Source organism: Trachurus japonicus, chromosome 1 (genome assembly GCF_045865225.1).
Source record: "Trachurus japonicus isolate A0001 chromosome 1, Traja_1.0".
Taxonomy (NCBI): domain Eukaryota; kingdom Metazoa; phylum Chordata; class Actinopteri; order Carangiformes; family Carangidae; genus Trachurus; species Trachurus japonicus.
The window spans coordinates 22,071,971-22,096,738 of NC_140907.1; the positions used below are offsets into that span (position 1 = coordinate 22,071,971).

At 40.3% G+C, this 24,768-nt stretch overlaps 2 protein-coding genes across 11 annotated transcripts in view; one reads left to right on the top strand and one right to left on the bottom strand.

The window, feature by feature from the left end:
* tenm3 (teneurin transmembrane protein 3) overlaps window positions 1–8,444 on the top strand; it is a 288,258-nt gene extending 279,814 nt beyond the window's left edge. For all 9 annotated transcript variants that reach the window (XM_085780218.1, XM_085780247.1, XM_085780226.1 and 6 more), the window contains 8 exons: window positions 843–1,087; window positions 1,174–1,355; window positions 1,964–2,166; window positions 2,676–2,786; window positions 2,887–3,029; window positions 3,143–3,267; window positions 3,755–3,885; window positions 5,955–8,444. In XM_085780218.1, the coding sequence (XP_085636344.1) occupies window positions 843–1,087; window positions 1,174–1,355; window positions 1,964–2,166; window positions 2,676–2,786; window positions 2,887–3,029; window positions 3,143–3,267; window positions 3,755–3,885; window positions 5,955–6,710 (1,896 nt within the window). In that variant the 3' untranslated portion in view covers window positions 6,711–8,444. The remainder of the gene's footprint in view (window positions 1–842; window positions 1,088–1,173; window positions 1,356–1,963; window positions 2,167–2,675; window positions 2,787–2,886; window positions 3,030–3,142; window positions 3,268–3,754; window positions 3,886–5,954) is intronic.
* Window positions 8,445–13,887: 5,443 nt separating this feature from the next.
* dctd (dCMP deaminase) lies at window positions 13,888–24,467 on the bottom strand. 2 transcript variants are annotated; one of them, XM_085780288.1, is made up of 6 exons: window positions 24,343–24,467; window positions 23,265–23,364; window positions 20,582–20,717; window positions 18,897–19,013; window positions 16,628–16,724; window positions 13,888–14,235 (listed from the first exon to the last, which is right to left on the bottom strand). In XM_085780288.1, the coding sequence occupies exons 1-6, from the start codon at window positions 24,381–24,383 to the stop codon at window positions 14,151–14,153; spliced, it is 576 nt and encodes a 191-aa protein (XP_085636414.1). In that variant the 5' UTR covers window positions 24,384–24,467; the 3' UTR covers window positions 13,888–14,150. The 2 variants fall into 2 exon arrangements, with proteins under 2 accessions (XP_085636414.1, XP_085636420.1); XM_085780294.1 differs by having other exon boundaries at window positions 23,265–23,361; window positions 24,343–24,452.
* Between the last annotated feature and the right edge of the window lie 301 nt (window positions 24,468–24,768).

A 24,768-nucleotide genomic window follows, 5' to 3' on the forward strand; every position in this document is an offset into this window, starting at 1 on the left:
GATGGGTGGGGCTAGAGACAGTCTTGTTGTGACATCACAAATTTACAGAAGTCCCAGCGGCTGCTTTTAAGGCTCAGTTTCTGAACTAAGGCTGTGTGCATTTCTCTGTGAATGGAGGCGTTGATATTTTCATAGCCTTAATATAGAACCTAGACCTGGACCACAACAGATATGGACATCTACTTTTATACTACTGTATATGGCACAAATGACATCAATACCTAGAATCATTCATGTGTTCCCAAGCTTAAAGTGAAATCAATCTATTGTTTGGCAACACCTCTGCTCTCCACCGCCTGAAGGATGTGCAGTTGACACATCCTGGCTCCCAGTGAAAATCTTAATTGTGTGAATTCAGTGTTAAGCATAGTAGGAATTTTGCACAACTGCCCTTGGCAATGAAAGTTACTAATTGAGGATTGAACATCGTATCACAACATTTGGCCTGACAGAATAATGAATTTGACAGCCTTACTTTATATGCAAATAACAGTATTTTGGCAAGGTTTAACTTTCTGTTTAATTCTCAGGAGGGATGAGCAGATGTCAAGTCAGTTTTTATTTATTTAGCATCAAATCACAACAGAAGTTATCTCTATGCTTGATAAACACAGGCAGGCTTCAAGATATTCAGCTGAATTCCTCAAATACAGCTGGTAGTCACTGTTTTTGCATCAACAAAGTGGGATGAGAAAACTCCCTGACTGGCAGTTGTTCAGTGTTGATGTGGTGTCTTGTCTAGTCCTGTGTCCTCTTCGGTCTGTCTGTTGAGGTTTTCCTCATCAGGTTTTTTGTCAGTGGTGGAGGTATAGCGTTGATTTTCTGAACTCGCTCTGTTTCAGATCATCTCCACAGCTGTGATGACCTACACCAAACACTTTGACCAGCATGGCCGCATCAAGGAGATCCAGTACGAGATCTTCAGGTCCCTGATGTACTGGATCACCATTCAGTATGACAACATGGGCCGTGTCACCAAACGTGAGATCAAGATTGGACCGTTCGCCAACACGACCAAATACGGTTACGACTATGACGTTGATGGACAGCTGCAGACGGTCTCCCTCAATGAGAAGATGGTGTGGAGGTAGGATTTTTATGTTAACACTGATAAACGCACCATCATCGTTTGCTGATGCCAAATGCTGATAGTATCATTTTCTGGTCTTCCAGGTATAACTATGATCTGAATGGGAACCTGCATCTGCTGAACCCGGGGAACAGTGGGCGGTTAACTCCTCTACGCTACGATCTGAGGGACAGAATCACTCGTCTTGGAGATGTTCAGTACAGGCTGGATGAAGATGGCTTCCTGAGACAGAGAGGAGCCGAAATATTTGAATACAACTCTAAAGGTTAGCCCGCAACGGTCATTTTGGGACCTTATCTTAGAGCTTTGGTGCTGTAGTGGGTTAATTACTTCCAGCTGGAAACATTCGAGCACTGCTCAGTCGCAGTCATGAACACAATAGCTCTCCAAGGTAGCTTGCTTTCTAACCATTAGTTTTTGTACTCTAGATAACAGTGGTGACAGTGATGAATTTGTATCACTAACTTCTTGCTTTAAACTCTTTAAACTTCATTGCTCTTTAGTGAGTAGCAGATCCCAGTGAGTGAGGATAAAAGACTGGAAGCCAACAAGCTGTAACATCTCTATTCTCTCCATGGTCACCACTGTCAAGATGAATTGCTATTGGTCAACAGCATTAATATGTGTCAGAGTTCACTAAAGTTGAACTTGCATAGATTGACTTCACCCCTGCGTTCAGGGTGATTCCAGTGAAATGAATCATGAAAAATGAAAATGAAAACTGTAATGAGGCAGGGCCTTAACCCTAATTTGACATTGTTTAACCACACACGGACTTTTAATACCGAAAAGTGCTGAATATTTATATTATAGCATTTTTTCTAACTTTAATTCTTAACATCATTTATTTCTTCTTCATTATGTGTAATTCAGGTCTTCTAGTTCGTGTCTACAGTAAAGCAGCCAGCTGGACCATCCAGTACCGTTATGACGGTCTGGGTCGACGCGTGGCATCTAGAAACAGCCTGGGCCAACATCTGCAGTTTTTCTACGCTGACCTGAACTACCCCACCAGGATCACCCACGTCTATAACCACTCCAGCTCAGAGATCACATCCTTTTACTACGATCTACAGGTACCTGTACTTGAAAAGTCCTTTGAAATTATGATGTCACAGCTAACATCCAGTATTTGGTTCAGTCATACAAATCAAGCAAAGTAAAAGAGATAAAAAAAATTTGAAGGAATCCTGCTTTCTCCCGACACAGGTGTTCATGAGTCACTTTTGATTTTCACTCGCATCTTCTGATTTTTGATCAGAGCCTGTGTGGAGGACGCTCCTCTCCACTAATCACAGGATAAACATGATTAATGTGCAGCCTTCCAATCAGAGAGGGGGGCGGGGTTCACTGTTAGCAGTCCCACAAAATACTGTTACAAAATTAGGTTAAGGAACCAGTAACAGAGTGACAGATTAACTAATTTTATTGTGATGAGGATTGTTAGTGAACCAGCTACAGCAAGACCCACAATGATTAAAAATGACATCATTATTTATCACCTTCCTGTTATTACTTGTGGAGTTGAAGAATACAATTCCACATCATAATTATTATTATACTCATTATGTTTATTGTTGCACAGGGCCATGTGTTTGCGATGGAGATTAGCAGTGGAGAGGAGTTTTATATTGCGTGTGATAACACTGGGACACCACTGGCTGTCTTCAGCAACAATGGACTGTTGCTTAAACAGGTATGTGAGCAAAGGAAGGAAGTGCATTGTGTTCAATTTCATTCAGCAAAATAGTTTTGTGTCCATATCAGATCACACATTTGTGTTTGTGTTTGTGTAGGTGCAGTACACGGCATATGGCGAGGTTTACTTTGATTCCAACCCAGACTTTGTGCTGGTAATTGGTTTTCATGGCGGCCTGTATGATCCTCTGACAAGACTGCTGCATTTCGGAGACAGAGACTATGATATTCCTGCTGGGAGGTAGGAAATCTGTCATCTAGTCGTTTTCAGTCCAGGCGTGATTTGATTCTATGTACCCATGCTGTTGCCGCTTCATTAATGTCACGTCTGACTGGAGTGTGTTTGTTATAAAGGTGGACCACCCCTGACATCAGCACGTGGACACGCGTGGGTAAAGATCCCCAGCCCTTCAACCTTTACATGTTCCGAGGCAACAACCCAATCAGCAAGATCCACCAGGTCAAAGAATATGTCACAGGTAACAAGAAGAGAGAGAAGGGTTACAAAATATGAGTGGTCTATTTTTTTAGTGCAGTGTTGTATTACTCTTAGTTAATGGAACCTGAAAGTAGATGTTTATGACATTAGTCTGAATGATGAGGTGGGAGGTTTTATGAATCCCCACATGCTATTATAATGAAAATTAACTATACCGGAGTCTGCCTTTGTCCAGCACAGTTTATTGCTTTTGCTTCTATGCCCAACACTGAAAGCTGAACTGAGTTGAAGTGAACAGTAGGGTGAGAGAGGCACAACAAGTGCCAAGGTATTTTATTTTCCATCTGCCAGGCGGAACATAAACCTATAGAGACTTGAAATGACCCAGCGTTTGGGTCAGAGAGATTTTGGCTTGTAGTAATTGGAAGAAAGACATAGTTTTTATTCCAATGTGTTTATCTGGTGTGTCTGTTAAACAAGCTTGAACTCACCTCTATGTCTCTTTCCACTGTTGTCTGTTTGTGTAGATGTCAATATTTGGTTGGTCACATTTGGCTTCCATCTCCACAACGCAATCCCGGGATTCCCTATTCCTAAATTTGACCTGACGCAGCCATCACTGGAGATGAAGAAGAGCCAGCTGTGGGACGACCTGCCTGTATGTATCTTAAATACCCTGATAGTAGGGTTGAATAAATAATCCATCAGTAATAGCAAAAAGATGATTTGTTGTTATGGGTTTCCTGTGATACTTAGAATACAGTCATGCATAAATAGGCACTGAAGAGTGAAGAAGGAAATTTTTTTTTTCTTTTTTGGGGGGGCAAAATAAAAATACAGTAAAGGAGAAAAAGATATGAAATGGAGAAGAAATTCATGGACATCAGACATTCAGAAAATCAAGCTGAAAACTACAAAGTTAAAATTGAGAAGGAAATAAGCAGGTGTTGTGAGAAATCAACAGTGGGAAGCAGGAAGGCGAGGAAATCAAGACACAACCTGACATTTATAAGAAAAATACAATCAGGAAATAGAGGGGAAAGAGGAAATGTAGAGGGAATGGGGTGAGAATAATGAGAGAGGAAATGAGGGAAGAAGACAATAAAGAGTCATCCAGCCAAACCAATCATTCATGCCTTTCTCAGCTTAAAGCTGCTGGCTCTGCCCCATCCTCTTTTCTGCTATTTATACATGTGTTTGGTGGACAGGTTATGGGGTAAGTCACACTTTCACACAAAGACTGAGAGAGTGCGTTGAAACTCTGAGAAATAAAAGTCTCCGGTCTGAACACTGACTAATGAAGACGAGAATAGATGTGGCAGCTTCAGAAAGGAGCTGAGGGAACATCAGTGAAAATGAGGACGGAAACGAGAGACTTGGACTGAGTGACAGCGTTGGCTCAAGTGTGAACGGACACTGGGCTGATTTATGCAGTTGGAACAACAAAGTTCACAAGCCACAGGGGTGTTGATCGGTCAAACCCACACACGTACACACACGAACTGTGTGTAACAGTGAATATCACACCATTTTGTCAGTGCATCAGCACAGTATTGTTCTGCAAAAGCTTCCCTCTTGTTTGTTTGAAACCAGAAGCAAAGTGGTTTAGTCTTTCAAATTCCAACAGATATTGAAAAAAACAACAAAGCAACAGCAGATCCTAGATGAAATTACAAGACAATAAATGAACTAAAATGAGCTAAACAACATGACAGTGTTGTGAACATCATTCTTAGCAGTCATTAGTCATATGTTCAGCCACTGATTCAGCTTTTCTACGGTGGCCCTGAGGGGCTCAGCACACTGCGGCTTAAGAAAACACATGCAAATTAGACAAAAGACAAACAAATTCTGAGAACTTCTAAATCAATTTGACAATTTATGTACTCACAACAACACAACAGAAGGTTTTTTCAGGGGAGCACTAAAAAGTGATGAGCCTGGCTGGTAAGCACTTATTATTCAATACCTTGTGACCAGCCAGGTTCATTACTTTTTTATTGTTTTTTTTTATTAATATTATAATTAATGTCAATAGCGAGAGGGGATGATAAGTAGCAAAAGGCCACTGGTTGTTTCTGAGGACCACCAGGGCACCTCTGCATCACCTTTTCTGTTACACTCCCATTGTGTTGCAGCAAATGCTTTGTCAAATTGATTTAGATGTTTTCCGAATTAGTTTGTGCTTTGTATATTATTATATATTATATTATTTAATTTGCAGTGCACCGTACTTTTCACCACTGTTCATCTTTACTGTGCCTACTCCAGAACTTCCATGTTACTGTTTTGCAAGGGAAGTGTTTCTCAGCACCTGGGCCCAGGGCAGCAATATGACTTGGCGATTTGTGTTTTAGTTACCTTCAGCTTGATTCAGTCTGCAGCATCAATATAAACAGCTGGGAACCACTGTACTCTATAGCAACTTAAAAAATAATTAATCAATGTTCATCAGTGAGAGACGGTTTTATGAATATCGTTGTCTTAAATTTCTCAAAACAAGGCTGAATGGACTGCGAATTCAGTCTAGGATATAAGACATATGAAATGTAGATAAGGTACCCAAGCTATACATTTTTCCATTTTAGTCTGTATTATCACGCTGTGTTTTATTTTTTATTTTTTAGAGTGTTTTTCCAATGTTTCTTCTCTATATCTTAATGATGTCTTTAACAGTGATCATCACATTAAGTCAAACAGTTCTTCCCTTCTTTCTCTCGTCACCAGTCCATCTCAGGTGTCCAGCAGGAGGTGACTCGTCAGTCCCGGGCCTTCCTGTCCTTTGAGCGCATGCCAGAGATCCAGCTCAGTCGGCGGCATTCAGACCACGCCAAACCCTGGCTGTGGTTCGCCACTGTCAAGTCTCTTATTGGCAAGGGCGTCATGCTTGCTGTGATCCAAGGCCGCGTGGTGACCAACGCTCTCAACATTGCCAACGAGGACTGCATCAAAGTGGCTGCAGTTTTAAACAATGCCTTTTACCTCGAAGACCTGCACTTCACAGTGGAGGGACAGGACACGCACTACTTCATCAAGACCAGCCTGCCCGAGAACGACCTGAGCGCACTGCGGCTCACCTCCGGCAGGAAGTCACTGGAAAACGGCGTGAACGTCACAGTGTCCCAGTCCACGACGGTGATGAACGGCAGGACGCGACGCTTCGCCGATGTCGAGCTGCAGTACGGCGCACTGACCCTCCACGTGCGCTACGGGACAACTTTGGATGAAGAGAAGGCGCGGATCCTTGAACACGCGAGGCAGAGGGCGCTGTCGAGCGCCTGGGCCCGCGAGCAGCAGCGCGTGAGAGACGGGGAAGAAGGAGTTCGGCTGTGGACGGAGGGAGAGAAGAGGCAGCTTCTGAGCAGCGGGAAGGTTTTGGGTTACGACGGTTACTACGTGTTGTCCATAGAGCAGTACCCCGAGCTCGCTGACAGCGCCAACAACATCCAGTTCCTACGCCAGAGTGAGATAGGTAGGAGGTAACACAGCACCAACAACGGTCCGATTACTCCCCCTGTGACTGTCAAAGACTTACTACAAGTTCAGTTTTAACAGAAAAATGGATGTCACAGACTGAACTGCCTTCAGACTCAAAACTAGCCACTGAAGAAAACCCACGTTTGCAAATTTGCTTTGTTGCGAGGATGATAAAGCAGGAATCGAAAGACTGATGAGGTAACAATCACTACAACGCATCTGGCACGAAATATTATGAAACTACAATTGTGAGGGGTTTGAAACCTGCAAGCGTTTTCTTTTTGTTTCCGTTTCTTTTTTCACCCTGCCGTCTGCCTTCAAACAGCCCACACGCATGCCCCTCCCCCTCTCTCTGTTAGGCAGGGCTAAACCTGAGTGCTGTATAATCGTGTGCTATCTAGCTGTGAAACAGTGGGATGTAGACTCTTTTCAAACAGCCAAGTGAGCATTTCAGCAGCCATCACGACTAGATGAGCCCGCAAGCATTTAGACAGTTGTAAACTGTCAGCGCTGTCAACATAACAAATGTCTGTGGATACCCTCCAGATGTTCCAGGTATCATATCTCTGTGGGTCCTGATGTGTTGCTCTTGGGTTGTAGACCTCCATGAGCCTGTCAGTCTGTAGGATCTGTGGTTTCCATGGCGGAAAACAATGAATGGAACTCTTGTGGACTTTCTCTAAGAGAGACAAAAAAAAGGACTACGATTTGTATGAAGGTGAAAAAAAAATGAAAAAAGACAGATTTTCTGTTTGAATTTTTTTGTTTGTTTTATATATAAACTTGCATTTGCTTCAGACTAAAAGGGGAAATGAAAATGAACAAAAAAGTGTTTACATACTATTACCTATACCACTATTACTACTATTACTACACCACCTCCATCGGAATGGACCATGATCTGAACTAAACAAAACCAGAAACTTTGAGTTGTGCTTTTGTTTGTTTGACATCAACGATCTATTTGGTCAATTCTAAAAAACCACTCCTCCTCATCCCCTGTGCTTTTTACAAGGTCTATAAAATCATACAGTTTCAGAACAAACAAGTCAACAGCAGTGTGAGGACGCAGGGCAACAGTGGAGCCACAGCTGTTTCTCATTCTTTGTGGATGTGCACTTCATGGACCGAGTGGGCTCACTGGTCCTGCAAACACTGCTCCTCTGTCAGACCGGGAATCTTTCACTTCTGTAAAATGTGACTCAGACTCATAATGCATAGACCTTGTGCTTTTATCAGTCAAAGGTAGTAGTATTGCTTGCAATAGAAACATGTTGTCATGGCTTTGGGGGTGCGGGGTAACTGTGAGTAGTAACTAATTGTTGCTTCTCTCCTCGTTTTTGCTTGTTTCTCCTTAAAGGGACAGTGCATCGCCATCAGTGACATTAATGAGTAACAGTAATAGATCAAAAATCAAAAAGTGGATGTTTTCTCATTGATCGTGGGTCTCTGTACTCTTGTAGAGGAGTTTTCTTTGTGTCTATGTGTGTTTACAAAAGGTGGGAAGGCAACTTGAACCATTTTAAAGGAAAGAACAGGAAACTTTACACAGAGAGTTAACATCTACCAATCTTTTTTCAGAGAGAATGAAGACAAGTTGACAATGTTTCAAGGGTTTTTCTTTTTTTTTTTAATTTGGAAGGTTGAGAAATTCCACTTATCCGTACATCAATATTAGTCTCAGAGAAAGTAATTTATGTACAGTGTTTCTACGGTAAAGAATAAAAATATTTGAAACTATTGTTGGTTCTTCTTCCTGGGTTTTCTCTGTACTCTAAACATTTAAACCAAGCATTGTGCCATAGTATGATGAGTGTGTAAATGTCTTACTATACCGCCGCTCCACAAAACCATGTGCTGTCACCTTGAGAAATTATTATTTCACTCAGTTTCTAGACTGTATCCTTGTACTACACTACACTGAAGTATGCAATCACCAAGAACTTTATCAGAGCCTGCTTATTCATCCAATCATCACATGGCAGCAAAGCATCATCATGCATGACATTATATTTAAGAGCTTTAGTTAATGTTCACATCAAACATCAGAGCGGGGACGTGACTGTGGTCTGATCTTTGTCATCAGACAGACTTCTTTGAGTATTTTTGAAGGAGGAGGAGGAGTGGACCAGTGGACCAGTGGACAGCACTGTCACCTCACAGCAAGAAGGTTCTGGATTTGATTCCTGGGGCCTTTCTAGGTGGACATGTTCTCCCTGTGTCTGCATGAGTTCTCTCAAGCTTCCTCCTACAGTCCAAAGTCATGCTCAATAGGTGGATTGGTGACTATGCTGCAACAGTAAAGGTTTTGGTGCATCATTGATTGTTAAATTTAATAGTGAAACTTAATAGGATTTAGTTTGTAGTGTCTGCTACACTGTGAACTTAAACCAAGTTATTTGTTTCTCTTTATTTTGAAGCCTGAACCCGGTCGACCTCACATTCTGCACCATGCTTGGCTTAGCAAGAGCTCGTGCTTCCTCTGTTCAGGCCTAATTTGAGTAGGCTGTTTGGTGTGGCAGCTGCAGAACCACTTGGTGGTCAGTGGCCATGATAACAAGACAACAGCACCACTGCATGGAACCTGGACACCACTGCAATCTAACCAATGTGTCAAAAGGTTTGCGCCGCACCACACACTGCACTGTGTAAAGCACACACACCTGCAAAACAGTCTGTCTGAAAGAGGACACGGCCAGTCGAGGCTACTTGTTATGCGTAAAGCTTCCAGCAAAAGTAGACAGATAAAAGGCCTGTAGATATCACACTGAAATCATATCAGCATTATTGCATACAACTGACTTTCCACTATCGGCTGAATCTGAATATGACAAGTCTTTTTTTTTCTTCTAATTAAGCAGCTGAGAAAGTAGCATTTTGTTGTGTCAAAAGGAATCAGAAATGTATTTATAAAGAATAGAAAAGTGACATTCCAGTAACTTGTGAAGTCAATAGAGTTCAATGGAGAGGTAGAGCTGTACGGAAAAAAATGTATTTGTCATGTCATTACCAACTGCACACTATTGTGCCCATACCAAATTTTTAGAAAAGTATTTCTTAAGAATGCTTCAAGCATTTCTGATTTCTTAAATCAATGCTATAGTGTAAAATTCTTTGAAATACAACTGAAACATGAGGTTAAAAGTCCTTGCCCTTGTAAAGTACACAAAATATTGTGGTAGTTACCTGTAGAGTGGTGAACAGTACGTTTCCACCACAACATAAGGTGCCTCATAAATACTTTGGTGCAGTAGACTACTTGGTTACTTAGTTATTTATATCCTTTGTTCAATTCCATGTGCAGTTCCTTTTCCAAAGCTGCAGCTGCAACCTGAATATGTGATCTTGTAGCACAGGCTATGAATGGCAGTGTCACAGGCACGAGAGGCATGACTCAGGGCCGCGTGTTGAATATTACGATTTCCGATGCAGAGTTCTCATTGATTTAATGTTTCAGCGAAGATTGAATCTTTGTACAAACACTTTATTGCACATCAAGTTGCACAAACCACAAATTATGCATAAAGAGTTGTCCTAAGTGTTCATGGGTTCATTTGTTGCCAGGTAACTAGAGTCAAATCACACCAGACTGTAGACTGGAAAAATAACGTTTCCACTCTAGACTTCTGTCTTCCTCACTGCAGTGATGTTTATTATTATAGTAATGACAATGTGATGGACGACTTAGCCAATTTGGTTTTATAAACCATCTATCCTGTTCAGGGTTATGGGGGGTTGGGATGGCCTGATACTGAGGTTTAGGATTAGGATTAGGGGTCACACACACACACATCTACAGGTAGTGGGAGGATCATTAGACAGACACAAGAAGCTGGTTAATGGAGTTACACTTAAATTGAAAGTGTTAATCGATTACCGTAATTCTGATAATTAGGCAAATGAATTGAGTCTCTTACACTAATGGAGGTCTGTGCAAACAGTGCGGGACAAGATACAAACAGTTCAATGAGTGAATACACTTTAATTTGAACCAGCACCAACTGAGGGTTTAATGATTTTGTGGAATAAACTGAAATGTTCACAGTGGAACATTCAAAAGATAAAGTAAACTTCGTACATTTGGCGATTTAGAAAAATGAGTGTACGTGCCTTCATCAACATCACTATTTCTCAATAGAGTTCTTGCACATGGGAGAAATTAAGAGGATTGCAAGGCCCTGTTCAGACCTGCTACTAATACCTGTGAAAACACCCAAGATGCACTGAGAATTTTGGATCAATATATTGTAGAACCACATTTGGGTTTGTTCAGTATCTCATAGCTTCACAATTAGATCATTTCAGTCCATGTTTACATCACAATTTGATATGATGAGTCTATTGTAACATCACAATTAGATTTTACACCATGATTGTGGTCAATATAATGCAATCTCAACTATATTATTTCAGTCCTTTGTGCAATCACAATTGTTTGTGGTCTGTCCAAGTCTAATCAATCAGTCAAACTTTATGAGAATAGCACTTTTCATACAGATCAACTAAAAAGAGAAGGACACATCAAGAGTGCTGATAACGACCAGGGACGTTGAAAGGGGGGAATAAGGAGAAGGATTCTAGGTGCCCATGACTAAAATGATAGGCTACTGACAAAAAATTATGTGACACTAAGTTATTAACTTATAATAAACAAATAAACAAATATGTTATTTACAATGTACTGGTAACACTAACTTTATTTGTTTTGGAAACATTTCTCAATTGCCCTTGCAGCAAATATTCGTATGCTTCCCCTACCAAGCACCTGTCATGTTGTTCTTTTCACAAATATGGGAATGATGATAGTCAAAAAATATCATTAAAATGTATAGTTTTATGTAAAACAGCATTAAAATTTTTCGCCAGCCTCCTAGACAGCTGTATGTATATACCCAGTAAAATGTATTTTCATGAGGCCCAAAATCCCTATTATCCTGGTAACAATGAAATAGATTTAAAAAGCTATAATAACATTAGTAATAACAAAACACATACAGAAATGAATAATAAGGGAACCGATAAAATAGAATAAAATACAAGAATAAAAGAAAAGGCTTCAGTACAAGCAAAGAGCTGTGGCTCTCTTAGCGTATGGAAGCATGGCACAGTCAAAAGTAAACGCTGCTGAGTACTTCGGCAGCCCAGCAGTTTAATCTGAACTGGTGGCCACACAGAGTTACTACCCATGCCATGACCTCAATCAGAGTCTGCTCACTCAGACATCTGACAACGGCTGAACAAACTGAAAATCATCTCAAACACAAGGACACCTGAGGTTTTTGGAGCCAAAGAAGAAAGGACAGACTCTTCTAATTGTCCATCTCTTCTCCAAAGCCCAGAGCCCTCCATGAGTCTGGTCGGCTAGAAGGAAGCCAGTGGAGTAAAAGGAACACAACCGCTCGTTTTCATGTTGCCAAAAAACATTAAACATACTCTGAGAGCCTGAAGAAAAATATTCTCTGGTCTAAAACTTAGCTCTTTTGGGAAGACTCCAGGCAGTCGAGTGAACGTCTCCATGGTGAGGCGTGGTGGCGGCAGAGGCAACAGGTCAGAGCACAGGGAAGAATGAAGGAGGTCAAACACACAGAGGTCCTTGAAGGCAACGTTCTCCAGAGTGCACAAGACCTGAGACAGGTGTGACAGTTAACCTTTCAGCATGACAACGACCCAAAGCATATGGCGAAGACAACAGTGTAGTGGCTTTGAAAAAACTCTGACTGTCCTTAAAGTGGTCCGACTACCTAAAGCCCAGAGAACATCTGTGGAGACAGATGGCTGCTCACAGATGCAATCTGATGGATGTGGCTCAGGGACAATGAGACAAACCACCCAGATCCGGTTCACACAACTTACCCAAGAAGACTGGAGGCTGTAACTGCTGTAAATGAGCTTGTACAAACTGAATTATGGCTCTTAACTCTGTTTTACACAACATCAGCTTTTCATTTTTATTAAAAACTGAAATGTTGCATTTACAAAAACCATTTCAAAAATTCAAAAAAAACAAACATGTTTCTACTTTGTCATCACGGTTTATTGAGTGTATATTGATTAATGATGAGCGCTACATTCTGAAGCAACTGTACCTGCATGCATCCCATACACCGACATGTTATGGACAAATGATTAGGGTTCATATATTTGGCATAACAGCATATTAGACCATCTAACAGCGAAAAGAAACAGTTTTCAGCCTAACGGAAGGTCATCTTGGAAAACATGGTACAATCATCCACAGACATGAACATGTTTTGTTCCATGGAAGAAATCTAAGATAAAGTGTTTCCAGTGATAACTAAAAAAAAAAAAAGAACCTGCTGACTCTAAAACATTCTTAAACATCCTTACTTTTTGATTGATCACATATTACAGTCATATCCATAATATATTACTATCAAGACACATTTCAATACGTTTTGGCCACGGTATTCTGAGCCAACAGGGCCGAACTGGGGGTGGCTCAGTTGGAAACCTACGTGTAATGGCTGATGAGGCGCAGCCAACGAGCACATCATCCCCTTTAAAAGAACAGCCATACTCGGAATGGCCATTGGGCGTACTGGGATAAACCCCCTCCTCTCTGGGACTGGCCACAGTAACTCCAGCCACCTGACCTATTACCAACTCTGGCATGAATGCTGCAATCTACGGCATTATCAATAGTTGTAACAACATACATATTCCACTCAGAAACAAATAAACCACCTGTATAAATAACCAATCAGCATTAAAAAGAAATTCACAATCTGTAGAAGTAAAATTTGCAGCAGGGTTGGATTATTTGCAACTCGTCTTTTTTTTTTTTTTTTTACCAACTACTTGTAAAATATTTGCGTACAAACACAATCTATGCCCCTGAAACTAATTGTTAACACTAAGCCGCTAAGAGGTAAAACAACAGCTCTGGGGTTTCAACAGAACAGGCGTGACTTATTGGGCAGCATCCACTGTGAATGTGGAAGGTCAAATGAACTGAATATTAAGACACTCTGTATTAATTTGGAGCCGTGTTTGAAGGAGGAAAAACAGATTTCAGGTTTTCCCCTGTGCAGACTGCCATGAGAAGATCTGATTGACAACACAAAAGAGTTTAAAATCAAACGCTCAAGATAGCGTGTTCAAAGTTCTTGTGTATTCCTAAACCCAGAGGAAATTTTAAAAGAAAGAAAAAATAAAAAAAATAAAAACTCTGCAAGCCACATAGAAAGACCTTCTACTGCAGTCAGCCAAAAAGGGTGAAGCCTCAGATTAAACTATCTTGAATATCCCCTTAAATCAAAATATCAAAAGGCGTCAAAGTCGAGGTATCCTTGAGTTTTCCTTTGGACAAAGCAGGGGGCAGGAAGACATACAGAAAAGAGGCATCAAAGTCCCTTTCAATCTCGTCAGTCTTCGTCTGCCTCCCCGCTTCGTTCAGCGGCTCCCCAAGGTGAGCCGTTTGCATTTTCACTTGGTTGCGCTGTTCAGCATTCCAGGATGGTTAATGGAATTAAAATCAATGACAATCTCAGCCTTCTTGGGCTTGAACTGCCTGCAAAAACACAGAGGGGGGGAAAAACAACAACACCACACACATGAGCCAGGAACGCGCAGGTATGAAGACACACAGGAAAATAACACCACACAAAATAAAAACATGAGGGACGAGGACGAAAGTCACCTTTTCATTGTCTTTTCAAGTGACACTTTCATCTGTCTCTTGATACCTTTTCACAAGATTCGGCCAAGTTGTCAATAGTGTGTGGGTGTGTGTGTGTGTGCATGTGTGAGTGACTGACAGGGAGCAAGACTAAGAGGAAAGAATAATTCAAAATAAAAATAAAAAATCACAAATGAAAGATTAGTTGTTGTTTTTTATTTAGCCAATTTAACATCAGTTTTTACAGAGTGTATTGATACTGAACAGGCTGTGTCCAAATTTTACAAAAATTATGAAACAAGTCTAGCTGGATGTAGATGTATGCTGCCTGCTGTAGTCCCATCTCCAACCCTGTAACCCCTGTTCACTGTGTGGACTCATTGTTGTTTGTTGGCCTGGCTGTTTTAGAAAGTGTTATTAATACGATCCTCATTAATGATGTATCACTCCACCACCCATCAACTATTAATCAGTGCTCAGTTTTACTACCCGAGCCCTTGATCCATCGATTACCCATGGTGCCCGTGGGTGCAACTAAATGTTTACTTCATCTGACTTACAGTACTCACACACAGGGCTCCAGACTGCCCCTAAATGGGGGCATTTTGCCCCTTAATTTTGAGACAGTGCAAGTATGTAATTTTTTCCCATGTGTGTGAGGATCATGAAAGAAAAGGAAATGTGAATATTTGCTTTGCAAGTCGATTTATGCCCCTAACTTTTCTACTTGTGCTCCTTCCTAAAATTTTAAGTTAGTAAAAAAAAGTTAGTCTGGAGCCTGGAGTCTGCATACAGTTAGCACAGCTCTGTGCGTTAAAAGGCTGATCATTTGACCACGCCCATCAACACAGCTGGACACACCCAACTGTGCAGAAGCAATGGTGTATTTATTTATTTATTTAACCTTATTTACCCAGGAAGGATGTACCGTATATTGTGTATTGTATTGTGAGATGGTGAAGTGCATGCCGTGACCAGCAAAGAGCAGCACAAGGAGAATTATTAGCCAAGGTGTAGCTACTAACTAGTGCTAATGCTGCACTAATAACTGTATTTACATGATGTAATTGATTACAATGACCATGTGTAATGTGATAAACCCACAGGAAAACATCTCCCATCATCAACATCTCTTGAGAACAGAGCAGAGCATTTAGCAGCTGAGGAGGAGGCAGACACAAAAACAGAGCTGAAAGCAGAGGATCATCATTCTTCAGGTGTTCAGCAGAATCATGACCTCAAATAAAAGCTGCCGTTGCTCTGTGTCTGCTAGATGCGAGTATGTCTGAAAGCTGAAATATGGGAAATATAACAAACCCTCTGACATGGATCCACTGGTAGACTTAAAACTTATTTAGCAGGTGAAGCCTGATTTATGACCAGCGTGAAGAGAAAAGGGGACACTGATGTCAGCGTCTCACAGTAAATCCACTTAAATTAAAAAATATATTTAGCCTGCACACTATATTAAAATGCCATTCTTTTTGTGAATCCTTGGCATCGCCATCACCCCATGTGAGATTCCAGACATGACAGAGTTTTTACAGAGTTCAAGGGGAAGTGTGTCTTTAATTTGCCAAGAGTGAACAGCGACAGAGGAATAAAACTTGTCTGCACTGCAAAGATCCGTTTTTTTCAACACTATAGACGCAGGCAGGAGCAATGTTTGACTGTATTTAACGTTACTAATCACATCATTAAAGCACTGCTTTCAATTAACTGATTCTCAAATGCTTTGCCGGTCTGATACATACATGTGAGAAAATAAGTGATGTCATGACTGAACCAGAGCACACTGAAGAGTAAAAGGCGCCTCCTCGACAAGACCTACACCTGACACCAGTGTTTCAGTGTGAGGCCCAGAGGCACACTCCCTATTAGGATGGATGCTTTCTGCTGAGAGATCTTGAACAGAGATAAAATCCTCCTACTGCAGATTCAAGTGCTTAAAAGCTCATTCCTTAATCTCTTTAATTAGATGAAATCTAAAGAGAAAAAAAGGCCAAGGATGTTGTGACTGGTGGGTGATTAACCTTATTTTATTTTCAGTCACAATTTGGGCTTCCTATGATAACGAAAACAAGATAATTGAGATAAAACTAATATTGTACCACACTCTTTAATAACAAATTGCATTATTTTATCTGTTTGCCAGTTCAGAGACTTCCTGATGTACCATGCTACGAAGTATTTACAGTTTTTCTTCAAAATTAGCTGCAATTTTCCTTTTCAGACAACAATAGTGACACACTTTTTTGTGTATCAGAGAAAACCTGTTACTCACCTGAACTGTATGCCTGCCATGCTGAGCAGCCTCCTGGAGGCGGTCATCTCTGGTGTGTCATGGTACTTGTCAGAAAGAAAGATGACTTCCTTAAGACCTGGACAGAGAGAGGGATAATGAAGGGACACAGAGGGTAAGAATACAAAAATAAAGACAGTTATGTTTTTTTTTGTTTTTTTACATTTTTCACAAACGTATTTTAGACTGGTCTGCAGTTTTATGTTGTTGGTGTAATACAAATCAGGCTGCAAAAATCACTGACTAACATAGAGATCAGACAAGTCAGACCCAAGACCAAGTAAAACCTGCACTAAAGCAAATAATCATTAGAGAGAGCAATTACAAGGGTAAGAGTTTTTTTGTTGTTGTTGTTTTGTTATACTCTTCACTGAATTGTAAAGCTTCTTCCAGTCAACAATGATTTTCTATTGGAGTATACACAGAGCTACAGGCCAGATTAAGTTCCTTTGTTGGTCTTTTTCATTTTGAAAACAAAACAAACTCTTAATTTACCTAGAATTTATTGTGCCACAGTCTGGTTTAAAATAGACAAAAGAGTGGAACAGAATATGAATGTCACTATTTGTTATATCTAAGTAATGGACAGATCTAACTCTGTGTAACCAGGTCTTCTGACCCGTGGAAAAACATAAACATAATAAAAGATGAAGTAGAAGGAGAAGCTGATTTTTTTGTCTCATGTCCCTGCTGCCATGTCCAATTTCCAATCCATCCCCATCTTTGTTACAGCTGCCTGTTCATTCTGATATTGATGGCCAATATATACTGTACGCAGTGCTTTCAGAAAGTATTAAGTCATGCCCTTCTTCACATTGTTATAGTGCAACCAAATTACAAGAAAAGCCTTTTCCATTCTCAACTCAGTACTCCATGAGGACAAGGGAATTAACTCAAAATATCTCACCGACTCCTCTTTGGACCCTTTGCTATGACATTTGAAATCTCCTGAACATCTCTCGAGAGGTTTCTACACCTTGATTCGAGTCCACCTGTGATAAATTCAGTTGGGCGTGATTTGGAAAGAGGCACACCAGTCTACCCGAGGCGCCGCAGCAGATGATATCAGACAAAAAAAAAACACAAGCCATGAGGTGGAAGGAAACTGCCCGCAGAGCTCAGTGACAGGACTCTACCAAGGCTGCAATCTGGGGAAGGCTACAAAAACTATTTTGGCTGTATTTCAGGTTCCCGAGAGCAGAGCGGTCTCCATCACTCTTCCTTGGGAGAGGACCAGGAGTGCTCAGTAGCCCAGCTTAACCAGATTTAGAGATTTGTGTTGACATCCCAACAGAGTGAAGGTGAATGATTTTGATTTTGTTTGTCGTGCTCACAGGCACAGGAAAAGATCAAAGGCAACTCGCCTTTCCAGCACTGAGGATAACAAACACACCTGATTGCTTGATTATTCATCAAAATAAACCGTTATATACTAAAGTCAGAAAACAAATACCATTAACATGAGTTCAACTTAACATGTGCTGGTTAGTGTGGAACTCTCCAAACATTAATTGCACATCTGCTGCATAAATTCCCTCTGTGTCCACACTGCTCAACACGGGAGTGGGAGCTTTCATTCCACATTTGAGCCTGATGTGAGAAAACAGAGCCTGCCTGTCTGAAGTGGATTCTGCAGACTACTGCTGTGGGGAGATCAAGTTGGGTGAGTTGAACATAGCAAAGAAGCATTAGTTTAAACTCATTCACTGAGTTCAATGCCATTTCACTTCATTCAAATGTAGCCTGGTTTGAGGTATGAGTGCAGAGGCATTGATGAGAACAATGCTGTTTTAAAGTTGATTTTAAATGGGGAAGTTTCCGTGCTGCAAATTGTCTTGCTTTGTAAACAAGACGATATTTCTCACTCACATCCTTCCCAAGCAAACAAACGTTTCTTATCATCGTCCAGTCTTGAGTCTTTGTATTTCTGCTTCCAAGCAGGAAGCTCTGATAGATCTCATGGCTCAGTGCTTTTCTTTTCACTATGATGGAAATTACCTACACAAGTCTATTCGGTTGCAAAATCTGTTATCAGAGGTATTTAAATATTAATCACAATCACAATATTTTGAATCTAAGAGACACTGCACGTCAGCACAAAATTTTGAAAAACAGATAACATTTAAAGTTTTTAAGCAGTAGGCGTTTAAAGCTTCATTAATAAAAGAAAAAACACTATTGACATTCCAAAAAATCAATATCTCAAAGTGGTGTCCGTGTGTGTGTGTGTGTGTGTGTGGTCAACACCCACCTGCCTGGATGATGAGCTTGGCACACTCGTTGCAAGGGAACAAGGCCACATACATGGTGCAGCCTTTCACATCAGCACTGTTCTTGTTCATAATGGCATTCAGCTCTGCATGACACACTGTGAGACAGTATTGAGACAGGAAGCCAGTCAGTACAAGACACGGCCTGTGTTTTTGTTTTATTTTTGAACTTCAACACTCAAGTCGAGTGCAGGACTGTTCAAACACAAACATCTGTGAAATCACTTTATTGTCTGGATCTACCATACATGTGTCTTTGAGTTTTTAAATCAAAATGGATCAATGTTTTTTTCATTCCTGTGTGCTATCAACAGATAATGCGGCTTTGCGTCACTAGCCTCAAACAGAGACCAAGGTTGTGGTGGGTTAATCTAAATAATCTCTCTCCTCTCCGCTTTTTCTTTTCTTTCCCTTGATGTCAAATGTCACAAGGTCGAGGAAAATGTGACGGAGAATTCAAAGGACACCGCGGCACAGAGAGAATCTGACTGCACTTACACTAGGATTTGATTTTAAACTCACTTTATATATAAAGCATTTATCCTTTCTTAATCAAAAAAACACACACAGGCTTCACACATTGAAATGTGACAAAAAGAAAAAAATGTAGCAAAAAGAAAAAAGATGAGCCATTGAAATAAGAGGAAATGATCAATGAATCACAAATTATATTATACAGTACGTACAAACATGTGTTATTATGGACTACAGAAACTTATGAAAGAGGTGGCAGCTCCATAGTCTAAGTTTAAGTGAAATTCTAATCCTTAACTTAAATATATGAATTAATCAATGATGTCAATTTATTTCCAGCTGCAGTATTTCCTTTGCTAATTTAGATGAGATAGTAAAGCACTTGAAGCTAATTTCCTTGCCATTTAAAGAAAGATTTTAACCAGAGCTGAAAAATGGGTTAGAAGTCTGCTGAGCTAACATCTTGCCAACTCTGATAACTAACTTTTTCTATTTTCAAAACTGTAGTCTTCAAGCCCAACAGACTTTACCTCAAGTGATGTCACATGAGACATTCATCAGACGTCTCCCTCTGGAGTCACAAAGACTTTAAAGAACTTTTCACACATGCATAGCACTCCCCAAAAACCCATAAGGAGTTTTTGATGTATAAAAATCAGTGGATTTCCCTTATAATAATTTTTATAGCCTTCCTCCAGACATTGTAGCACCACACTCAGGGAACTGTTACATCTTAATCACGCTCGTAGTGACACTGAGGAAAAAGCAAACTCATCAGTAAATTGTCTTTTTAGTTCACATTAATGTTGGGCTTCGTAAAATACTGCAGAAACAAAGGGTTGCTATATGGCCTTTAATGTTTTTGTCTTGTTTAAGTGCAAATTATGTAGAAATATTTTATGACTAGACTGATTTCTATTCAATTATTGATAATAAAAAAGTGAGAAAAAGAAAGAAAGAAAGAATCATTATCATCATTCTCATTCTCATCTTTTATCCTGCAGCACCCTCTACAGGCCACAGTTCAGACATGAAGAACTTGGCATCGTTGTGCATAACCAACTCTTTTCTGCACACAAATGTATTTTGTTGTACGTTCACATTTTTTCCAAAGCATTTCATTCCTGAAAAAAAAAAAATTAAACCAGAATGAAGCAAAATGACAAGAGTGTGTGCGCATATGCATTCTCACCATATGGGTATTTAGTGTCAAGTCTGTCATCAGCAGAACGCGACCATGGCAGCAGGTCGTCATTACATCCATTCGGCATACCGTTGTAACCAATACCAACTATCTTATTCTCCTGGTTCACGATACAAGCCCCAACCTGCAGAGAGACACGGGAGCCACAGCGTGTGAGAAAACAACAGCCTGATTACTTCTAATACACACACTAAAGGTTCACTCATTCTGCTTGCTCTGGGATCTTTAATTCATATCAATGCATTCTGCAAGCTACATAATAGTGAAAAATGCCCGAGTTGGTGCTTGGTTCAAGATTGAAGGACCACAGTTGCTCTAAAAGTATCTTCTAATTTTGTCTCCTTGGAACGTTAATTTTTCCACGTACATCTGTCCCATTCAACAAAACCACTTCAAATTTGGCACAAACATTCAAGGACGTTATACTGAACAGATTGAGGGTCAAAGGTCAAGGGTTGGACCTTGTGATGTCAATATCTCCAGAACCACTCAAAGGGATGTGTCTAAATAAATGTTACTTAGACTCAAACTGATGGTGGTCAAAGGTCACATCATAATTGGCCTCAGAATACATCTTGGAGCAGACTTCTCATATTCATAATGACAAAGTTTCAAACAAATGGTTCATCTTTCTTTCATAACTGTGGATAAACAGATGTAACCTGAAACTAGTCTGAGTAGCAGTGGCATACAACCATGAGGATCTAATTGCAGATTCAAAATTAATTTACACAAAAAATACCTTAATTGTGACATACCAACAACAGCACACCTGTGCAATAATCTAGTTGTATAATCAGCGTCTTGATAGGACACAGCTGTGAGGTGGAGGGATTATTCTGGATTATCCATGGGAAACACTCACAACCATTTGAGAGAAAGAAGCCTTTCGGGGGTTTAGAGAATTTCTAGACTTTCAACTAATGAAACAACAGCAGGAGAGTAGTGTTTAGATTTATGGCAGAATGCAATCTCCTGAAGGGGACCCGGAAAAACCTGACAAAACTTCAGGCATCTTAAACAACGTAAGTAATGAGTGTCTTAGAGGACCTTCAGGGAAAATTATTATACTATCCTTTATTTCACTGGGGTCTTGTCAGAAAGGCACACCAGCTTCCTTACTTATTAGGGTCCGGGCAGCTAAGCTGCCGGGAACCTATTGTATTCCTAGGAATTCTTTCTTCTTCTTCCTCTTCTTCTTCTTCTTCTTCCAAGGAAGTCATACTTCCCATGGGTGAAAACTCACCAAACTTTGCACAAAGGTCCAGTCCCATGCCAGATTCACTCAACTCCAAGGACATGTGCCCCCCCCTCCTAGGGGGGGCACAATAAGCGTTTAAATTTAAAAACTTTAAAAATTCCTACCAAACCAACGGTAGATGCTACAGTTTTGAAACTTCACCACAATGTAGCCTCAATACTGCTGAAACTTTTGTCCACTTAAACTCATTACAAATTATGAAGTCCATCACTCTGTTTTTTTCAATAACTGTAAAACTTTTAAAATGTATCTCCTCCCACAATTTTTGCTCAATTGTCACCAAACTTGCTACAGAGCATCTCCAGACCGTCCTCCACAAAACTTATTTCTCGGATTTTTGATTAAGCAAAAATTGAGCCTACAGTGCATGAAAACGTTTGACTGTAAACAGTACTGTAAACGTATACCATCAAATTCTTGATAAATACATTTTCAATCTTCCTGAAAAAAATGACAATATTCTGGAGTCATGGTTGATGAAGTTTGGCAAATATCAGAATTTTATCTCAAAAACTGAATTTTTGAGAACATTTTGAATTCTGCTCTCATGGGAACAACTGCAGCCAATGTGAGAGTGGAATTTTTAAACATCATATTTTCTCTTATGAAGCAAAACACTTATCATTAAAAACAAATCACCAACATTTCCATGCTGTCAAGATGCAATTTATGTTTTATCAGATTTTTGTTTAGATAACTGAATTTTGACCATTTCATCACAACAGCTGCCCGGGCACTGGCTCACCTGAGTGGATAAATGAAGCTACACAGCAGGTCTCACTACCAGCCAATTAGCTCAGCGAGTTAAGAGCTGGTTCTTGGTGTCAGAGATTGTGAGTTCGAGACCCAGCAAGAGTGATGATGATGATGATGACAGATCAAAATGTCAGATGTCCTCAACATGAAACACAAGACAGTTGTACTGATGGTGGCATCACAGCAAGCCTCTAAATTTAAAAATCCAAATAGCTTGGACTGGACCATGTGTGAAGGCTCCTAACATCTTAGACTCATAGTAGATGTTTGACAAATACATATCAGAATTTTACCTCAAAAACTGATTTTTCTTTTTACTGTGGTTTCAAATCTGCCTGCACAACAGTGAATGGCTTACTCAATTTGTGAAGCCACTGTTGTATGCCATTTGTCAATTAGCTCAGTGCGATAGACAATGGTCTTCGGTTCCAGAGGTTGTGGGTTCAGTCCTCAACTGGTGCAAATTGAACATTATAAGGTCAACTGTCCTGTCTTCCTATTCTCCTGTTTGGTGCTCAGAATTTAGCCTACCTAAATTTGCCAAAATTAGCCCGGACCCGACCCATTGCTGCGCAGCAGCTATAATTATACTTGACATTACTATGAAGTATCTAATTGTTACAGCATACACATGCAAAAAAAACACACACACACCTGTGAGCTGGGGTCTTTGCTCCTTTGGGCTGACAGAAAGGCAACAGCCATAAAGTAGTCCGGCCATTCCAGGTAGTCATCTCGCTTTCTGGTCACACTGCTATTAGAGAAATGCACAAAGACAAAGAGAGTAAAGGTTTTTGAGCTAAAAGACAAAAATATCAATTCTTAAGAGGAGCTCATTTCTCAGCAATAAAGATTCTCAACAACACAAACACAATGACTTCAAGATATGGCAGAGTAATCTTTTGAGAGAAAGCTTTATGTGAATGTCATTGTTCTTTGAGGTGTGTGCAGATACTGGTCATTATAACTAAGTTTTTGCTTGATCTTGGTTCACCTCAGTGTCTGCAGCATGCACAGTGAGACTTCTAACTTGGTAAAAACCCTGGCACATACAAGAAACAACATTGTTCATCTTGTGGAGTCACATGTTGGAGGCACAAACAACAATAAACTCTTACTCAAGTATTACTTGAATATTTCTATTTTATGCTACTTGACAACCTCTCAAGGGAAAATGTTGTACTTTTTAAGACTTAACCTGCTCATCATCTGATCAGGATATCAAAACAGGTAACATAAATATCATAAATCATCTGAGGTATTACTATAGAAGAAACTATACCAATCCAAATAGTGTAAACTACTGTCTTGGACATTTAGATGTTGCAACTTGTAATAGGGTTACAATATACAGCCTTAGATAACACATCATGACTGATATCTGAGCATGCTAGTCGCTAGTGATGCTATCATTTTCAATGTAGGAGTAGGACATGAGCGTCAAGAAACCTCTTCCAGAAGGACATAATAACAACGCACCATGTGATTCAAAACGACACAGACAACCAGCTAGACGTATGTCGAGACACCTGTCTTCATGAATAACCAACAGATGAGACATTGGACGGTTTTTTGACACAGGCTGGTGAATAAACACAGATAAACTAAATCACTGAGGGGGAAAGTAAGCTGATTCAGCTCCACAAACAGCAGCATGTGGACAGAGGACGTGACAGTCTCCACGGTGTCTCATTGTGTCTTTACTTCCTCCGGGGTGAAACTAACTACTTACCCGTTCAGATGTCCGTTCACCGGTGGCTGACTTTCTTCCATACTTTTCCAAATAATGTTGTTTTTTCTGCTTTTCTTTGCTCTGAGGGTTCAGTCAGTGTTCAATGCGACACCCACCCACCTCGAGCCACAACGTCATCAACCAGGAAGACTTTTCCCGCGCTAAATGTACGGTAGTCCAGCCCTTTTACAGTCTATGGTCCAGCCCCCTAAAAAGTTAACCCCTCAACTCAAAGGCAGACCATTTCCAGTTCACACAGGAGGCAGTAAAATACAATAAGTAAACTGTTATTTTTTAGAAAAAGTTGTTTTGAAAAAAGTAAAATACTAACATGTTCTAAAATATAAAATGACGTGGTTCTTTTTGTATTTTGCAACACATTGTTTGGCCAGGTTTTGCAATGGATGTGGTGTGTCCTGTGTCATC